At 34.6% G+C, this 14,812-nt stretch overlaps 1 protein-coding gene across 1 annotated transcript in view; it reads right to left on the reverse strand.

Annotated features, from left to right (window-relative positions):
- The window catches only part of BRIP1 (BRCA1 interacting helicase 1), a 210,524-nt gene that overhangs the window by 132,708 nt on the left and 63,004 nt on the right, over positions 1–14,812 (reverse strand). The window contains 2 exon segments of the mRNA XM_043583868.1: positions 6,671–6,803; positions 12,810–13,009. Of these exon segments, the coding sequence (XP_043439803.1) occupies positions 6,671–6,803; positions 12,810–13,009 (333 nt within the window).

A 14,812-nucleotide genomic window follows, 5' to 3' on the forward strand; every position in this document is an offset into this window, starting at 1 on the left:
TTTATTTGGGACAGAGAGAGACAGAACATGAACGGGGGAGGGGCAGAGAGAGAGGGAGACACAGAATCGGAAACAGGCTACAGGTTCTGAGCCATCAGCCCAGAGCCTGATGCGGGGCTCGAACTCACGGACCGTGAGATCGTGACCTGGCTGAAGTCGGACGCTTAACCGACTGCGCCACCCAGGCACCCCAGATGAATGCTTTTCTTGATGGTACTGACTCTTTAAATTATATACATGCTACTTGTGTAAAAATTAACTTCTAAAAATTTAATAATCACAATGTTGAGTTTCTTAGCTAGCTAGGATTAAAGGAAATTTCCTTAACCTAATAAAAATATAACTATAAAAATCCTACAGCACCTATGGAATGGGAAAAAATTTACAAATCATATATCTAATACAGTGTTCATATCCAGAATATATAAAGAACTTACAGTCAATAATAAAAGACAACCCAATTTCAAAGTAGGCAACAAATTTGAATAGAGATTTCTCTAAAGGAGATATATAAATGGACATTAAGCACTTGAATAAATGCTCAACGTTAGGAATTATGAGGGAAATGAAAATCAAACCACACTGAGGTACCACTTCATTTCCCCTAGAAAACTATAATAAAGAAGAGATAACAAGTATTAATGAGGATGTGAAAGAAATCAGAATCCTTATACACTGTTGATGGGATTGTAAAATGGTGCAGCCCCTTTGTAAAACAGACTGCAGTTCCTCAAAGTTAAACACAGAACTCTCTCAAAAATAAACATCAAAAAAAAAAATTTTTAAAGCGGGGGGGGGGGGGGGTGTTGGTGCGGGTAGGGGGACGGCACCTGGGTGGCTCAGTCGGTTAAGCATCTGACTTCAGTTCAGGTCATGATCTCACGGTTCATGAGTTCAAGCCCCACATCAGGGTCTGTGCTGATAGCTCAGAACCTGGAGCCTGCTTTGGATTCTTTGTCTCCCTCTCTCTCTGCCCCTCCCTGCTGTGCTGTTCCCGTCTCTCTCAAAAATAAATAAACATTAAGAAAAATTAAAAAAAAAAAAAAAGTTAAACACAGAGTTACCAAATGGCCTGGCAATTCCCCTAAGTATATACCCAAGAGAATTAAAAATATAAGTACACATAAAAATTTGGACATGAATGGTAAAAGCATTATTTATAATAGACAAAAATTGAAACCACCCAAATGTGTCAAGTGATAATGAATAAACAAAGTGCAGTAGATTTCTACAATGGAATATTATTTGGTAATGAAAAGGGAATGAAGTATTCATGAATGTTATGACATACATAGATGAACCTTGAAAACATACACAATGAAGGATACCAGTCACAAAAGCACCCATATCATATTTCCATTTATGTGAAATGCCTAGAATAAGCAGGTCTATAGAAACAGAATGTAAATTAGTGGTTTCCAGGAGCTGGGGGAGAAGGAAATAGGGAATGCTTGCTAATGGGTACACAGTTCTTTATGAGGTGATGAAAATGTTCTGAAATTAGATAGCAGTGATAGTTGCATAACTCTGTGACTATACTAAAAACCACTAAATTGTATGCTTGAAAATGGCAAATTTTATGGCATGTGAATTATATCTCAGTCTACCTGTTAATAAAAAATAAAAGAATTTTAAAACAATACAGTAGACATGTTACTAAATGATGTAACACTAGTAATATAGCCTCTTTTAGGTAGCAGTAACACCAAAATGTGTTTCACTGCCCGTGATAAACAATGCTCTAAAAGTTGAAGCCAGCAAAGAAATAAAATGTGATGGAGTTGGAAAGAAAATAGTCATTACTCATAGACAATAAAATTACATAGAAAATTTAAGAATCCACAGGCAAATCTATAAGATAGTTTAGCAACATAGTTGCTTACAAGATAAATAAATAAAAATCAACTACCATCTTTACACACCAATTAGCAATTAGAAAATTCAATTTTTAAAATATATTATGTGAAAAAGAAACAGAAACTTTAACTTACTTAGGAATAAATCTACCCTAAAACACCTAAGACTTTAAAAATAAAATCATGAAACTTTATTGATATATAAGACATAATAAATGAAAAACTTAATATACATTGTTTGTGAATAGAAAAACTCTGTATTGTAAATATGTCAATTCTTCATAAATTAATCCATAAATTCATTGCAATTCCAATCAAAATTCCAACAGATTTTTCATAGAAATTTACAAGCTAATTCTAAAATTCAGTTGAGATCATCCCAAAGGAAAAGAACAAAGAGGAGATACGCCCTACCACTATCAATATTTTTCTAATGCCAGAGTAGTCAACAAATATGACAGTTTAGATAAACAGAATCATAGAACAAAGTCCAGAAATTAATTCACAAATAAGAGAAAATTAGATATAAAGGCAGAAGTGTCATTATAAATCAGAGGAAAATGGATGGATTATTTAGTAAATGATGCTGAGAAAATTATCCATAGAGGAAATAAAATGGATTCCTAAACAAAAATGAATCCTAGGCTAATTAAAAACCTTTATTAAAAAAATAGTAACACTTTTAGAAAATGTACCACAAGATAGGGAAAGACTGCTAAAACTAAACTCAAATTCATAAAAGAAAACACTGATAAATGTGAATGCACTAAAATAAAAAAAACAAAAACTTAGAAAAATACTCTAAAAACAAACCATATATACAAGAATATACATACAATGCAATAAGCAACAAAGAATTAGTATTCTGAATATATAAAGGAATAGGAATGTATACAAAGATACATTTTCAAGGATGTTCACGGCAGAATTGTTTCTTATCCTTGGAAAACTGGCAACAACTTATATTTCAAATGACAGATTAATCAAGCAATTTAGAATATGTGTACTCACAAAAATGCTACACGGCAATTAAAACTCATGTGAAAAACTCTTTATTAAAATAGTAAAGTACTCACAGTACACTGTTAGGTCAAAAGAGGCTACAAAGAAACATGTATCATATCAGAAATCTATTTATGTTAAGGATATATGCATAGAATAAGAGAGATGGTCATAAATCTAAAAGTTAATAGTGATCATCTTTGGTAGTTTTTCTTTTTCCTTTCCATGTCTTTGTACTTTCCTAATTTTTCCTTGACATATATTTTATCTGTACCTTTTTAAAATTAACGTATAATACATAGAATGCACTAGTCTTAAGTATACAGCTCCCTAAACACACACACGTAACCAACACTCACTAAGGAAACAAAACATTTTTTGAATCCCAGATGGTTCCATTTTGCCCCTCTCCTCCCAAATTGCTCCTTAATGTTGCACAGTAGCGACCAGTATTCTGAATTTGGCTAACATAATTATGTTTGTCTCTTCTTAAAATTCATAAAAATAAAATCATATAGTTTGTACTCTTTTGTGTCTGGTTTCTTTTATTCAACATTATGCCTGCAAGATTCATTTGCATAGTGGCAGTGGTTCATTTTTTAAATTACTGTCTAATATTCTACTATATGAATATCTCACAATTCATTTCACTGTTGATATGAACCTTTAAAATGCAAAGTTTATGCAAAACAGTCATGAAAAGATGTCACAATATGGACAATATTTATGATACCATATTGCATTTTAAAAGCAGGGCAAAAAGTATAAATATCATCTAATTAAAATACATTTTTAATGCTCATATGCTAGTGGTTATCATGCCAGCCATAGTTCCTATCTGTTTGGTTCAAAGACCTCTTCAAATCCAAATGAGGAAAATTACAAAACTCTGATAAAAGAAATCAAAGATCTAAACAAATGGAGAGATACTTCCTATTCATAGATAGAAAGACTCAATATTGTTCAGCTGTCAGTTCTTCCTAGTTTGATCTGTAGATTCAATGCAATTTCAATCAAAATCCCAGAAAGTTACTTTGTGGATACTGACAATCTGACTCTAAAGTTTATTTGGAAGGAAAAAACCAGAATAATCAACACAATACTGAACAAAATCAGAGAACTGACACTACCTGACTTCAAGACTTACTATAAATCTATAGCAATTGATAGTGTGGCATTAGTGAAGAACAGACATATCAATCAATGGAAAAGAATAGAGAGCCGAAAAAAGGACCCATAATAATACATTCAACTGATCTTTAACAAAGGAGCAAATATAATCCGATGGAGAAAGGATGGCCTTTTCAACAAATGGTGATAGAATAATTGGACACCTACATGCAAAGAAATGAATCTAGACACAGACCTTATATACTACACAAAAATTAACTCAAAGTGGATCACAGACCTAAATGTAAAATGCAAAACTATAAAATTTCTAGAAGAAAAAGACAGAAGAAAATCTAGGTGGCTTTGGGTTTGGTGGGGAGTTTTTAGATACAATATCAAAAGCATGATCTGTCAAAGAAAAAATTGTTAAGTTGAACTTTATTTAAAGTAAAAAAGTTCTATAAAAGACACTGTTAATAGAATGAAAAGACAAGCCACAGACTGGAAGAATATATCTACAAACATATATTTGATGAAGGACTTGTATACCAAATATACAGAGAACACTTAAAACTAAACAACAGGAAGACAAAGAACCCAACTGAAAAGTAGGCAAAGATCTGAAGAGACATCTCACCCCAAATAAGATATATAGATGGCACATAAGCATGTGAAAAGATGTTCCACATCAAATGTCATTAGGGAATTGTACACTAAAACAGTAATAAGATACTACTACATATCCAATAGAATGGGTAATATTCAAACCACTGACAATACCTAATATTGGCAAGGATATAGAATAACAAGAACCCTCATTCACTGATGATGGGAATATAAAATAGCACAGCCACTTTGGAAGACAGCAGTTTCTTACACAGCTAAAAACGGTCTTACCATATAATTCAGCAATTGTCCTAAGTATTTACTATTTACACAAGTGAGAAGAAAGCATGTCCATATAAAAATATGCACACAAGTATTTATAAGAGTTTTATTCAGAATTTCCCAAATTTGGTAGTCACCAATATATCCTACAGTAGGTGAATGGATAAACAAACAGTGTGTATACATGCAATGAATATTGTTTAGCAATAAAAAGAAACAAGCATCAAGCCACAAAAAGACATGAAGGAACCTGAGTATGATTCCAACTAAATGACATTCTGGAAAAGACAAATCTATGGAGTCGGTTGACTCCAACTAAATGACATTCTGGAAAAGACAAATCTATGGAGTCGGTTGCTAGAGGTTCAGGAGGGCAAATGAGATGTGGTGAAAGGATGAATTAAGAAGTACAGCACACGGGGCGCCTGGGTGGCGCAGTCGGTTAAGCGTCCGACTTCAGCCAGGTCACGATCTTGCGGTCCGTGAGTTCGAGCCCCGCGTCGGGCTCTGGGCTGATGGCTCAGAGCCTGGAGCCTGTTTCCGATTCTGTGTCTCCCTCTCTCTCTGCCCCTCCCCCGTTCATGCTCTGTCTCTCTCTGTCCCAAAAATAAATAAAAACGTTGAGAAAAAAAATTAAAAAAAAAAGAAGTACAGCACAGAATATTCTTAAGGCAGTGAAAACATTCTGTGTGATATTGTAAGAGTAGATACATGACTTTGTTTATATCAAAACTCAGAACTCCGCAATACAGAGAGTGAACCCCAATGTAAACTATGGACTTCAGTTAATAATGTAACAATATTGGTTCAATTCTAACAAATGTACTATACAATTGCAAGCTGTTAATAATAGAAACTGTAGAGCGTATGAGTGTGTGTGTGTGTGTGTGTGTGTGTGTGTGTGTGTACGCGCGCCTGTGCACATGCGCGTGTGTGGCTAGGGTTAGGGGAATATGAAAATCTGTCCTTTCTGCTCAATTGTTCTGTAAACCTAACACAGCCACTCTTAAAAGCAAAATCTACTGGGGCGCCTGGGTGGCTCAGTCGGTTGAACGTACGACTTTGGCTCAGGTCATGATCTCACAGTTCGTGAGTTCGAGCCCCACGTCAGGCTCTGTACTGACAGCTCAGGGCCTGGAGCCTGCTTCGGATTCTGTGTCTCCCTCTCTCTCTGCTCCTCCCCTGCTCATACTCTGTCTCTCTCTCAAAAATAAATAAAGATTTTTTTAAAAAATTTAAAAAAATCTATAAATTTAAATAAGTAATTAAGAACAAAAATGATAAAAACATTCTTATCTGGGGGGGAAAAACAACCTCTTTCAGAATAGAAGTTATGAAGCCTCTACTAGAAAAAAGTACAGAAGTGCATACTCATAAAATTTTGCATACAATTTCGTAAGATTCACAGACTCCCCAGCCCACTCATGATCCTCCAGGTTTATAACCTCTAACTAAATTAAGGAGAACAAAAAATGAATTTAACTTTTTATTTTCTAAATTTTTAACTTGTATAACTGACAAAATAACTTTTATTACAACCTAAACATATTGACTTGTTTTAGACTGGAATAAAGCAATTCATTCCATTAAGCCTTATTTCTTTCACACTAAATAATGCTACTTTTTCATCCATAAATAATAATGATCAGTTATTAATTATAAATGAATTATAAATAATTTATCAGTTAAAAATTATCAAACTTAAATAAAATAAAATTTAAAAAATTAAATTGCTACTTTTTTTTAGTCTGTATTAATTTATTCACTATTAAACCATTCACTAAATAAATATCACAGATAGAAAAAAGTCTTACCTGCAAAATGGGAAAAGTAGCAGTGGTGATACCCATTTTGTGTAAATTTAAGAGCATTTCACTTCCACTCCATGTTTTACAGGATGATTCATAATCCCTTTCCACAAGATGTTCAGAGTTTGCTTCTAACCAACTAAAATAAAACAATTCCATCAATCAGTATTATCCTTATGTGCACTATTTCAATAAAATAAAGAGAACTGTGATACATTGATCATATTCCTTGAAGCTCTTAGAACACAAATGCGGATTAAGACATCTTTTAAGATGCATGCATGTCTCATATTGCAAAATAAACATTTATATAGCTAAAAAGTAAGCTTTTATTCAGAAAAGAGAAACATGTAGGTGATTTCCCAATTGTGTTTTATGGATTCACACTGCTTTACTTGACTATCTCTCCAACTGAGAGCCAGGTCTTAGCATATCCCAAATGCACACAAAGGAAATACAAAACAATCTAATAAAGAAATTAAGGTGTTACATATTAACACCAAAAGGGAGTTACTAGAAAATATATTCATTTGTATGTAAATACACACATTTTTATATTCAGTCAGTGCTTAAATGTCTATATTATTATACAGTCACATACTGTACTGGGTACTGGAAATACAGCAGTAAATAAAATAGGCAAGATCCTCATTCTCATAGAAATTACATTCTACCAAAGGGAGAAATAAACTTAGAAACATATACATGAAACAAGAAAATATCAGATAGTGAAAAGTGTGATACAATGAAAATATAGGATAAAGTAATGATATAGGATAAATGTAGTGATATAGGATATAATGTAATCTAATTGCTATTTTAATTTGAATGTCAAGGAAGTTCTCCATGGAGTAACATTTATTCTAACAACTGAATGCAAAAAGTACCCAATCATGAAAGGATCGGGGGGGGGGGGGGTAGTATTCCAAGCAGAAATAACAGCTAGTGCAAAGATCCTCAAGTTCGAGCTTGTAACCTCAAGGTTAACAAATTTTACTTATTTAAGGATCTGACAAAAAGCCAATATAAAGTTGCAACACAATGGGCAAAAAAGAATAACATTATGATCAATGTTAAGAGTGATAAGCAGTATTCAGGTCAGGTTAAGCCAGGGTTAGGAAATCTGGATTCTATTCAAAAGTACAATGGGAAGGTTATAAATGAAGGGTTTTAAATAAGAGAGAGACAATCTAAGTGTTTAAAAGATGATTCCAGTTTCTAAGCCAGACTGGATTAGAGGAGAAAGGCAAAAATGAAAACAGAGACTGTTGGAGGCTGTTACAGAATTCTACTTGAGAGATGATTCTGAGATGATAGGAGACTGAAGGATTTGGGACATATTGTACAGGTGGCATTTATTAAACTTACTGATGAACCGGATGAAGTGAGGCAGTATCAAGGACAACAGATTTCTGATTTGAGGAACTGCTTGGTAATGTTTGCTTAGGTAAGGAAGACAGGGAGCATTTGGGGGGAGTAGGTAAGGAAAAGGAAGGAATTTTGTAAAGTTGAAATGTGATATCCATATCCAAACAGACATATAAAGTACAGTTGGATATATGAAAATAGCATTCCAGAGACAGACTAGAACCTAGATTTATTAAAGACCGGGCTAGACACAGATTTAGGCGTCACTAGGACTGCTATGGTACTTGGTTATGTAATTTAGGCAAACTGCAGAGACAGGGAAGAAATGAGGGCCCAGGACCAAATCCTGAGGCACTTCAACATTTACATGTCAAACGGAGTAAGAACTATCAAAAGAAACTGAGAAAGAATGGACTGTGAGGAAGACGAAAACCAGGTGTCATAGAGGCTATCTAGGAAACAAAATCCTATGTTGTCTCCTCTTGTCTCACTACTTCACCTCTGACACATCTGGTCACTAAATGTATGTGGCATTCTTCTTTCCTTACACCAAGCAATTCTCAAGACACTAGCTGGTTGTCCTATGATTCAATTCAATTCTGACACTAACTGGAGTTAGAATTAGCACAGACCCCAAAGGCTAAGCATTCAGTCTCACCAGACTGTCCTCCCCACCTCTTCATCTCAGATGCCAGCATAAAAGTCCAACTTGTCATTTGTACTTCTGACCAACCAGCTATAAATCAGAGGTTCCCATGACCCCTCCTCAGGTTTAATCATTTACTAGAACAACTCACAGAACTCCAGGAAACACTTATGTTTACCAGTTTATTATATAATAAAGGATACAGATAAATAACCAGAAGAAGAGATATATGGGGAGAAGTCTGGAAGGGTCTAAGCACAGGAGCTTCTGTCCCAGTACAGGCAGGGTGCTCTAAGCACATAAATGTGTGTACCAGTCTGGAAGCTCTCTGAATCCTGGCGTCATCACATAGGCTTGATGGATTATTAACTTAATCTCTACCCTTCTCCCTTTCCAGAGGGAAGGTGGAGCTGAAAGTTCTAAGCTTCTAATCATAGTTTAGTCTTTCTAGTGACCAGCTCCATCCAAGAGCCCACCAAACATCACCTCATTGGAATAAAAAACAGTCCTATCACCCAGGAAGTCTCAAGGGATTTAGGAGCTCTGTCAGGAACTGGGGTCAAAACCAAGTATTAGAACAAAAGATGCTCCTAACACAAAAGTGTTACCACTTAGGAAATTACAAGGGTTTTAGAAACTCTGTGCCAGGAACTGGGGACAGAGAGCAACTCTGTTTTATATATATATATATATATATATATATATATATATATACACACATATGTATGTGTATATATATATATATACACATATATATACACACACATATATATAACTGTTTTATATATATATATAAAACTCTGTTATATATATATATATAAAACTCTATTTTATATATATATATATATAACAGAGTTTTATATATATATATATAAAACAGTTATATATATGTGTGTGTATATATATGTGTGTGTGTATATATATGTGTGTGTGTATATATATATATATATATATATATATAAATTAAGCCAAAAACATTTTCATAGAGGTGGTAGTCAACAATACCCAAAGAACACTGCTGACAGGCTGAGTAAGATAACAGAAAAATAACCTTTGGATTTGGCAACATATGGATCAATGGTGACCTTGACAAAAACAGTTTTAGTAGAATTCTGCAGACAGCAACACAACAGAGATCAATAAGGAAAGACCAGGGAGTGAGAAAATACAATTAGCAACTATAGATAATTCAATAAAATTTGCTGTGAAATAAAAATGACAAACTGCTACATGGCAAAAATACCATAAGGAAAGACACAAGCACATGGCAAAATAGGGGAAAAAATATTGCAACTCTTATCACAGGCAAAGGGTTAATTTGCAAAGAGCTTGTACAAATCAATAAGAACCATAACAAGAACAAAAAGAGGACACAGAGGTCAATAGACAGCCGACAGGAAAGGAAATATAAATGGCCTGTTAAGGGGCGCCTGGGTGGCTCAGTCGGTTGTGTCTGACTTCGGCTCAGGTCATGATCTCACAGTTTGTGGGTTCAAGCCCCGCATCGGGCTCTGTGCTGACAGCTTGGAACCTGAAGCCTGCTTCAGATTCTGTGTTTCCCTCTCTCTGCCCCTCCTATGCTCGTACTCTCTCTCAATCTCTCAGAAATAAATAAACACTAAAAAACATTTTTTTAGTAAATAAATAAATGGCCTTTTAAAATGCTTAATCTCGGGGCAGCTGGGTGGCTCAGTTAAGCATCTGACTCTTGATTTTAGCTCAGGTCATGATCTCATGGTTTGTGAGACTGAGCTCCAAGTCTGACTCTGCTAACTGCACAGAGCCTGCTTGGGATTCTCTGTCTCCTCTTTCTGCCCTTCCCCTGTTCAAATTTTCTCTCTCTCTCAAAATAAATAAATAAACATAAAAAAATAAAATGCTTAATCTCAATCCTATTCAGAGAAATATAAGTAAAAACTACAGTGAGATACCAGTTTTCACCCATCTGACTAGAAAAAAACTTTCATGCTCTCATATATTGCTCATAGGAGTATAAATTAGTCTTCTACCCATTCCCCTATTGTGTAAGTTTTAGAAATATCTATCAAAATTACATGTAGATCTATGCTCTGACCCAATAATCCCACTTCTAAGAATTTTCTTATATATTCCCAAACATGTGACATATGTTCAAAGTTATTCATTACAGTAATGTAACAGCATAGGATTATAAACCTCAGTACCTATTAATTAGAGGCTAGTTAAAGAAATTAGTGGACATCCATGCAATGGCATTTTAGACAACTATTTTTTTAAAACTGAGAAAGCTTTCTAAGTCTTGATATGGGAAGATCTCCAAAATATATTGTTAAGCAAAAAAAGGCAAGATATAGGAAGACAAAGGTATAAAGTACAGTGCCAAGAGTTAACAACACTGTACTATATACTTAAATATTTGCTAAGAGGGTAGATCTTACATTAAGTGTTCATATCATAAAGAAATAAAAGAGGGAAAAGGAAACTTTCAGAGGCGATATATTTATGGCAAAATTATGGTGACAGTTTCATGGATAAATGCTTATCTGAAAACTCATCAAGTGTATACATTAAATATTTACAGCTTTGTGTACCCCAATAAAAAGGCTTAAAAATAACATATATTTTTATGCTTAAAATGGAGAAGACAAAAAATGGAAGTATAGTATGCTATCATTTGGGTAAAAAGGAGAGAAAGGGGAAAGTATATTGCTTCATATATGCATTGAATTGCTCATAAATATGGACTGAACAACAGATAAAACTTGTTTGTTCAGGAGGAGAGAAACTAAGCAGATAGAGAACAGGGTGGGAAGGAGTTTTTACAACATAAATTTGTATACCTTTTATGTTCAAACATGAGACTGTACAACATTCAAAAAAATTTTAAAACCTTTTTGAAGTTTATTTATTTTGAGAGGGAGAAAGCATGCATGCAAGCAGGCACCCCAACATTCAAAAATTTTTTGAAGTATACTGTGAGGGAAAAGAAAAGTGCTGCAGGGGGAGCCTGGGTGGCTCAGTCAGCTAAGCATCCAACTCTTCATTTTGACTCAGGTCATGATCTCATGGTTTGTGGCACTGATCCCCAAGTAGGGTTCCATGCAGTCACAGAGTCTGCTTGGGACTGTCTCTCTCTTCTCTCTGCCCGCTCCCTGGCTCACATGTGTGCTCGCTCTCTCTCTCTCTCTCTCTCTCTCCAAATAAATAAACTTATAGAAAGAAAGAAAGAAAGAAAGAAAGAAAGAAAGAAAGAAAGAAAGAGAAAGAAAGAAAAGAAAGAAAGAAAGAAAGAGAAAGAGAAAGAAACAAAAAGAAAAGAAAGAAAGAAAGAAAGAAAGAAAGAAAGAAAGAAAGAAAGAAAGAAAGAAAAATGTGGCAGTAAATGGAATGGGACATAGTATCAAGGTCTAAGATAAAGAGATTCTAGATCAACAGCCTAATATCTAATAAAAAGGTATTTATCTAACATAAATTTTAATAAAATTATTACCAAATCTATTGTTTTAGAGTATTGAAATTTTGGTTAATTGAAACGCATCAAATCAGAATCTTACTCAAACTGGAAGATAAAGCAACAAATTAAAGCCATAATATAAAATTTTAAAATATGTTGGACACCTGGGTGGCTCAGTAGGTTAAGCATATGATTGTAGCTCAGGTCATGATCTCGTGGTTTGTGAGTTTAAGCCCCATGTTGGGCTCTGTGCTGACAGCTCAGAGCCTGGAGCCTGCTTTGGAGTCTGTGTCTCCCTCTCTCTGCCCCCCCACCCCCACCACTCATGCTCTGTCTCTCTCTGTCTCAAAAATAAACATTAAAAAAAATTTAAAATTTAAAATTTAAAATATGTTAACTAAAACCGTGTTTAGTTTATTGTCAGCTCAATGTCCTTTATACATCAAATATGGGGCTATTAAATTATTCCGTTACATTAGAAACAATATTCACAATGATCAATTTAAAAATCAATTGGTTTATCATATTCCTTTGAACAAGACAAAAGTTCGGACTGGCCTATTTCTAAAAGTTTAACTGGCAAGGAACAATCCATTTCCCAAGTAGCCTGGTCAAAGTTAGTAATTATAAAATACTATGGCATAATGAAGCATGTTGTTAATACAAAGGCAGTATAAATGACAGACAAATGTTCTTACTTAATTAGGCTGTAGCACACAGCTCGTAGGGGTTCATGGTCTTTCTTCCTTATATTATTGTTGACCATAGTATCTAATTCATCTCGAGCAAACCAAAGTTGAACTTCTGTTACACTGTAACTTGCTGACTCCCGAGCACAGTCCTCAATGTTATGAGCTTCATCCAAAATGACAATCTGTTCTTTCAGATTGATATCCATCTATAAGACAAAAGAATTTTCCTGTAAAACATTCAGCAAAATTGATTTAACAGCAGTAGGCAAGATATTTCATTTAAAACTTTGCATGACAGACCAATAACAAGGGTAATTATATAAGCAACTGATTCTAGGTCTTAAAACATTTGAAACACTAAGGCTAACAAGTATCAACTTAACATTACCAGTTCCCATTTTTCACTATCAAAATATGTGTTATGTGAACCTGGATTAAAGTACAGCTGGCCACACAAAGGGGTATAAAAATCTCACTATGAGGGAATCTCCACATAATGTTAAAAGCAGAGTAAAAAAACATTTTTTTAAACTAAAATACAAGATTCAAAACACTCTCAAAATGTTAATATAATATAGCATGTATCTATTTCATTCTAGACTTTCTTACAACCCTTCATTTTGAGAATTGTTCTTCCCCAATTCTGATGTGATGTTGATAGAACTATTAATCTGTTAATCAAGGGATATCACCACTCTCACAACATAGAATTCAGGCTTATCAATTAAATAAAGTATTCTATCCCTCTGTGGTCACAGGTTTAAGAATGGAGATGGGGAGGGCGCCTAGGTGGCTCAGCCGGTTAAGCGTTGGACTTCCGCTCAGGTCATTATCTTGCAGTTCATGAGTTTGAGCCCCGTGTTGGTCTCTGTCCTGACAGCTCAGAGCCTGGAGCCCGCTTCAGATTCTGTGTCTTCCTCTCTCTCTGTCCCTCCCCCACTCACACTCTGTCTCTCTTTCAAAAATAAACATTAAAAAAAAAAAAAAAAGAATGGAGGTGGGATTCAAGGTAGGCCAACCAAAGAAATCTGGGGTGATGAATAGGAGATGATGTTCTTTTTTTCCAGGTTAGGTGGCTGCTTGTGGTTATCTTTGTTTCCACTAGAAAGAACCTGCCTGAAAATAAAGCCATCGCAATAAAGTCAGCCAAGTATTTTTTTCTTAAGTTCTGGTGAAGCTGGATTTGTATCACTTGCAGCTGAGAGAGTCCTGGCTAATAGAAAGAAATGTACAAAGCAATTACCAGTGAGTTATTCTGAAGAAAAAATATACAGAGGGTTGACGATGACTGAAAAAGAACCATGGAAGAGTAGGAAATATATTGGGGTTTAAAAAAGGAGAATTTGGATTTGTATAGACAAAGGGAGTAGGGCATTTCAATATAGGCAACATCAAAAGCAGAGATATAGGAAAGAATAAGGTGTCCTCAGGGGGGTATGAGGTAATTTTTGTAGGGTTCAAGTTGGGAGTTTGTAGCGGAGATGTCTGAAAAGGCAGATTCAAGCCAGACTATTGAACATTTTGAGAGTAAGCTTAAGAAATATGGACTTTATCCCATGAGCCAAGAGTGCAATAGATTTTCAAGCCAAAGAACGATGTAATAAAAGTAATATTAGAAAGACTGACATGCCATTGATATGTACAGTGGCTCAGAGGAAAGGGTCTAGATAAAAGGCAACCAAATAAGAGGTAGGACAGTAGAGATAGTAAACATAATGCCTATTAATTTTAAGCTTAAATAGAAAGTTAGTAAGTAGTCAGATCTAAAGAGAAGAGTAACAATTGAATATACTAAGTTATTCACTTTTTGTCTTATACTGTAACAATTGGATGTTTCTAAGAAGAACCATGCAAATAAACACAAATGCTATATCCACATTTCATTTATCAAAAGCTCACAAAGCATAATTTGCATGTTATACATATTCTCCCCACACAAATTCTTCAAACTATAGATTCTTCAGATGAATGTTTTAAAATAATTCTGATGGGGCACCTGGGTGGCGCAG

This window comes from Prionailurus bengalensis, chromosome E1 (assembly GCF_016509475.1).
Source record: "Prionailurus bengalensis isolate Pbe53 chromosome E1, Fcat_Pben_1.1_paternal_pri, whole genome shotgun sequence".
NCBI classification, from domain to species: Eukaryota; Metazoa; Chordata; class Mammalia; order Carnivora; family Felidae; genus Prionailurus; species Prionailurus bengalensis.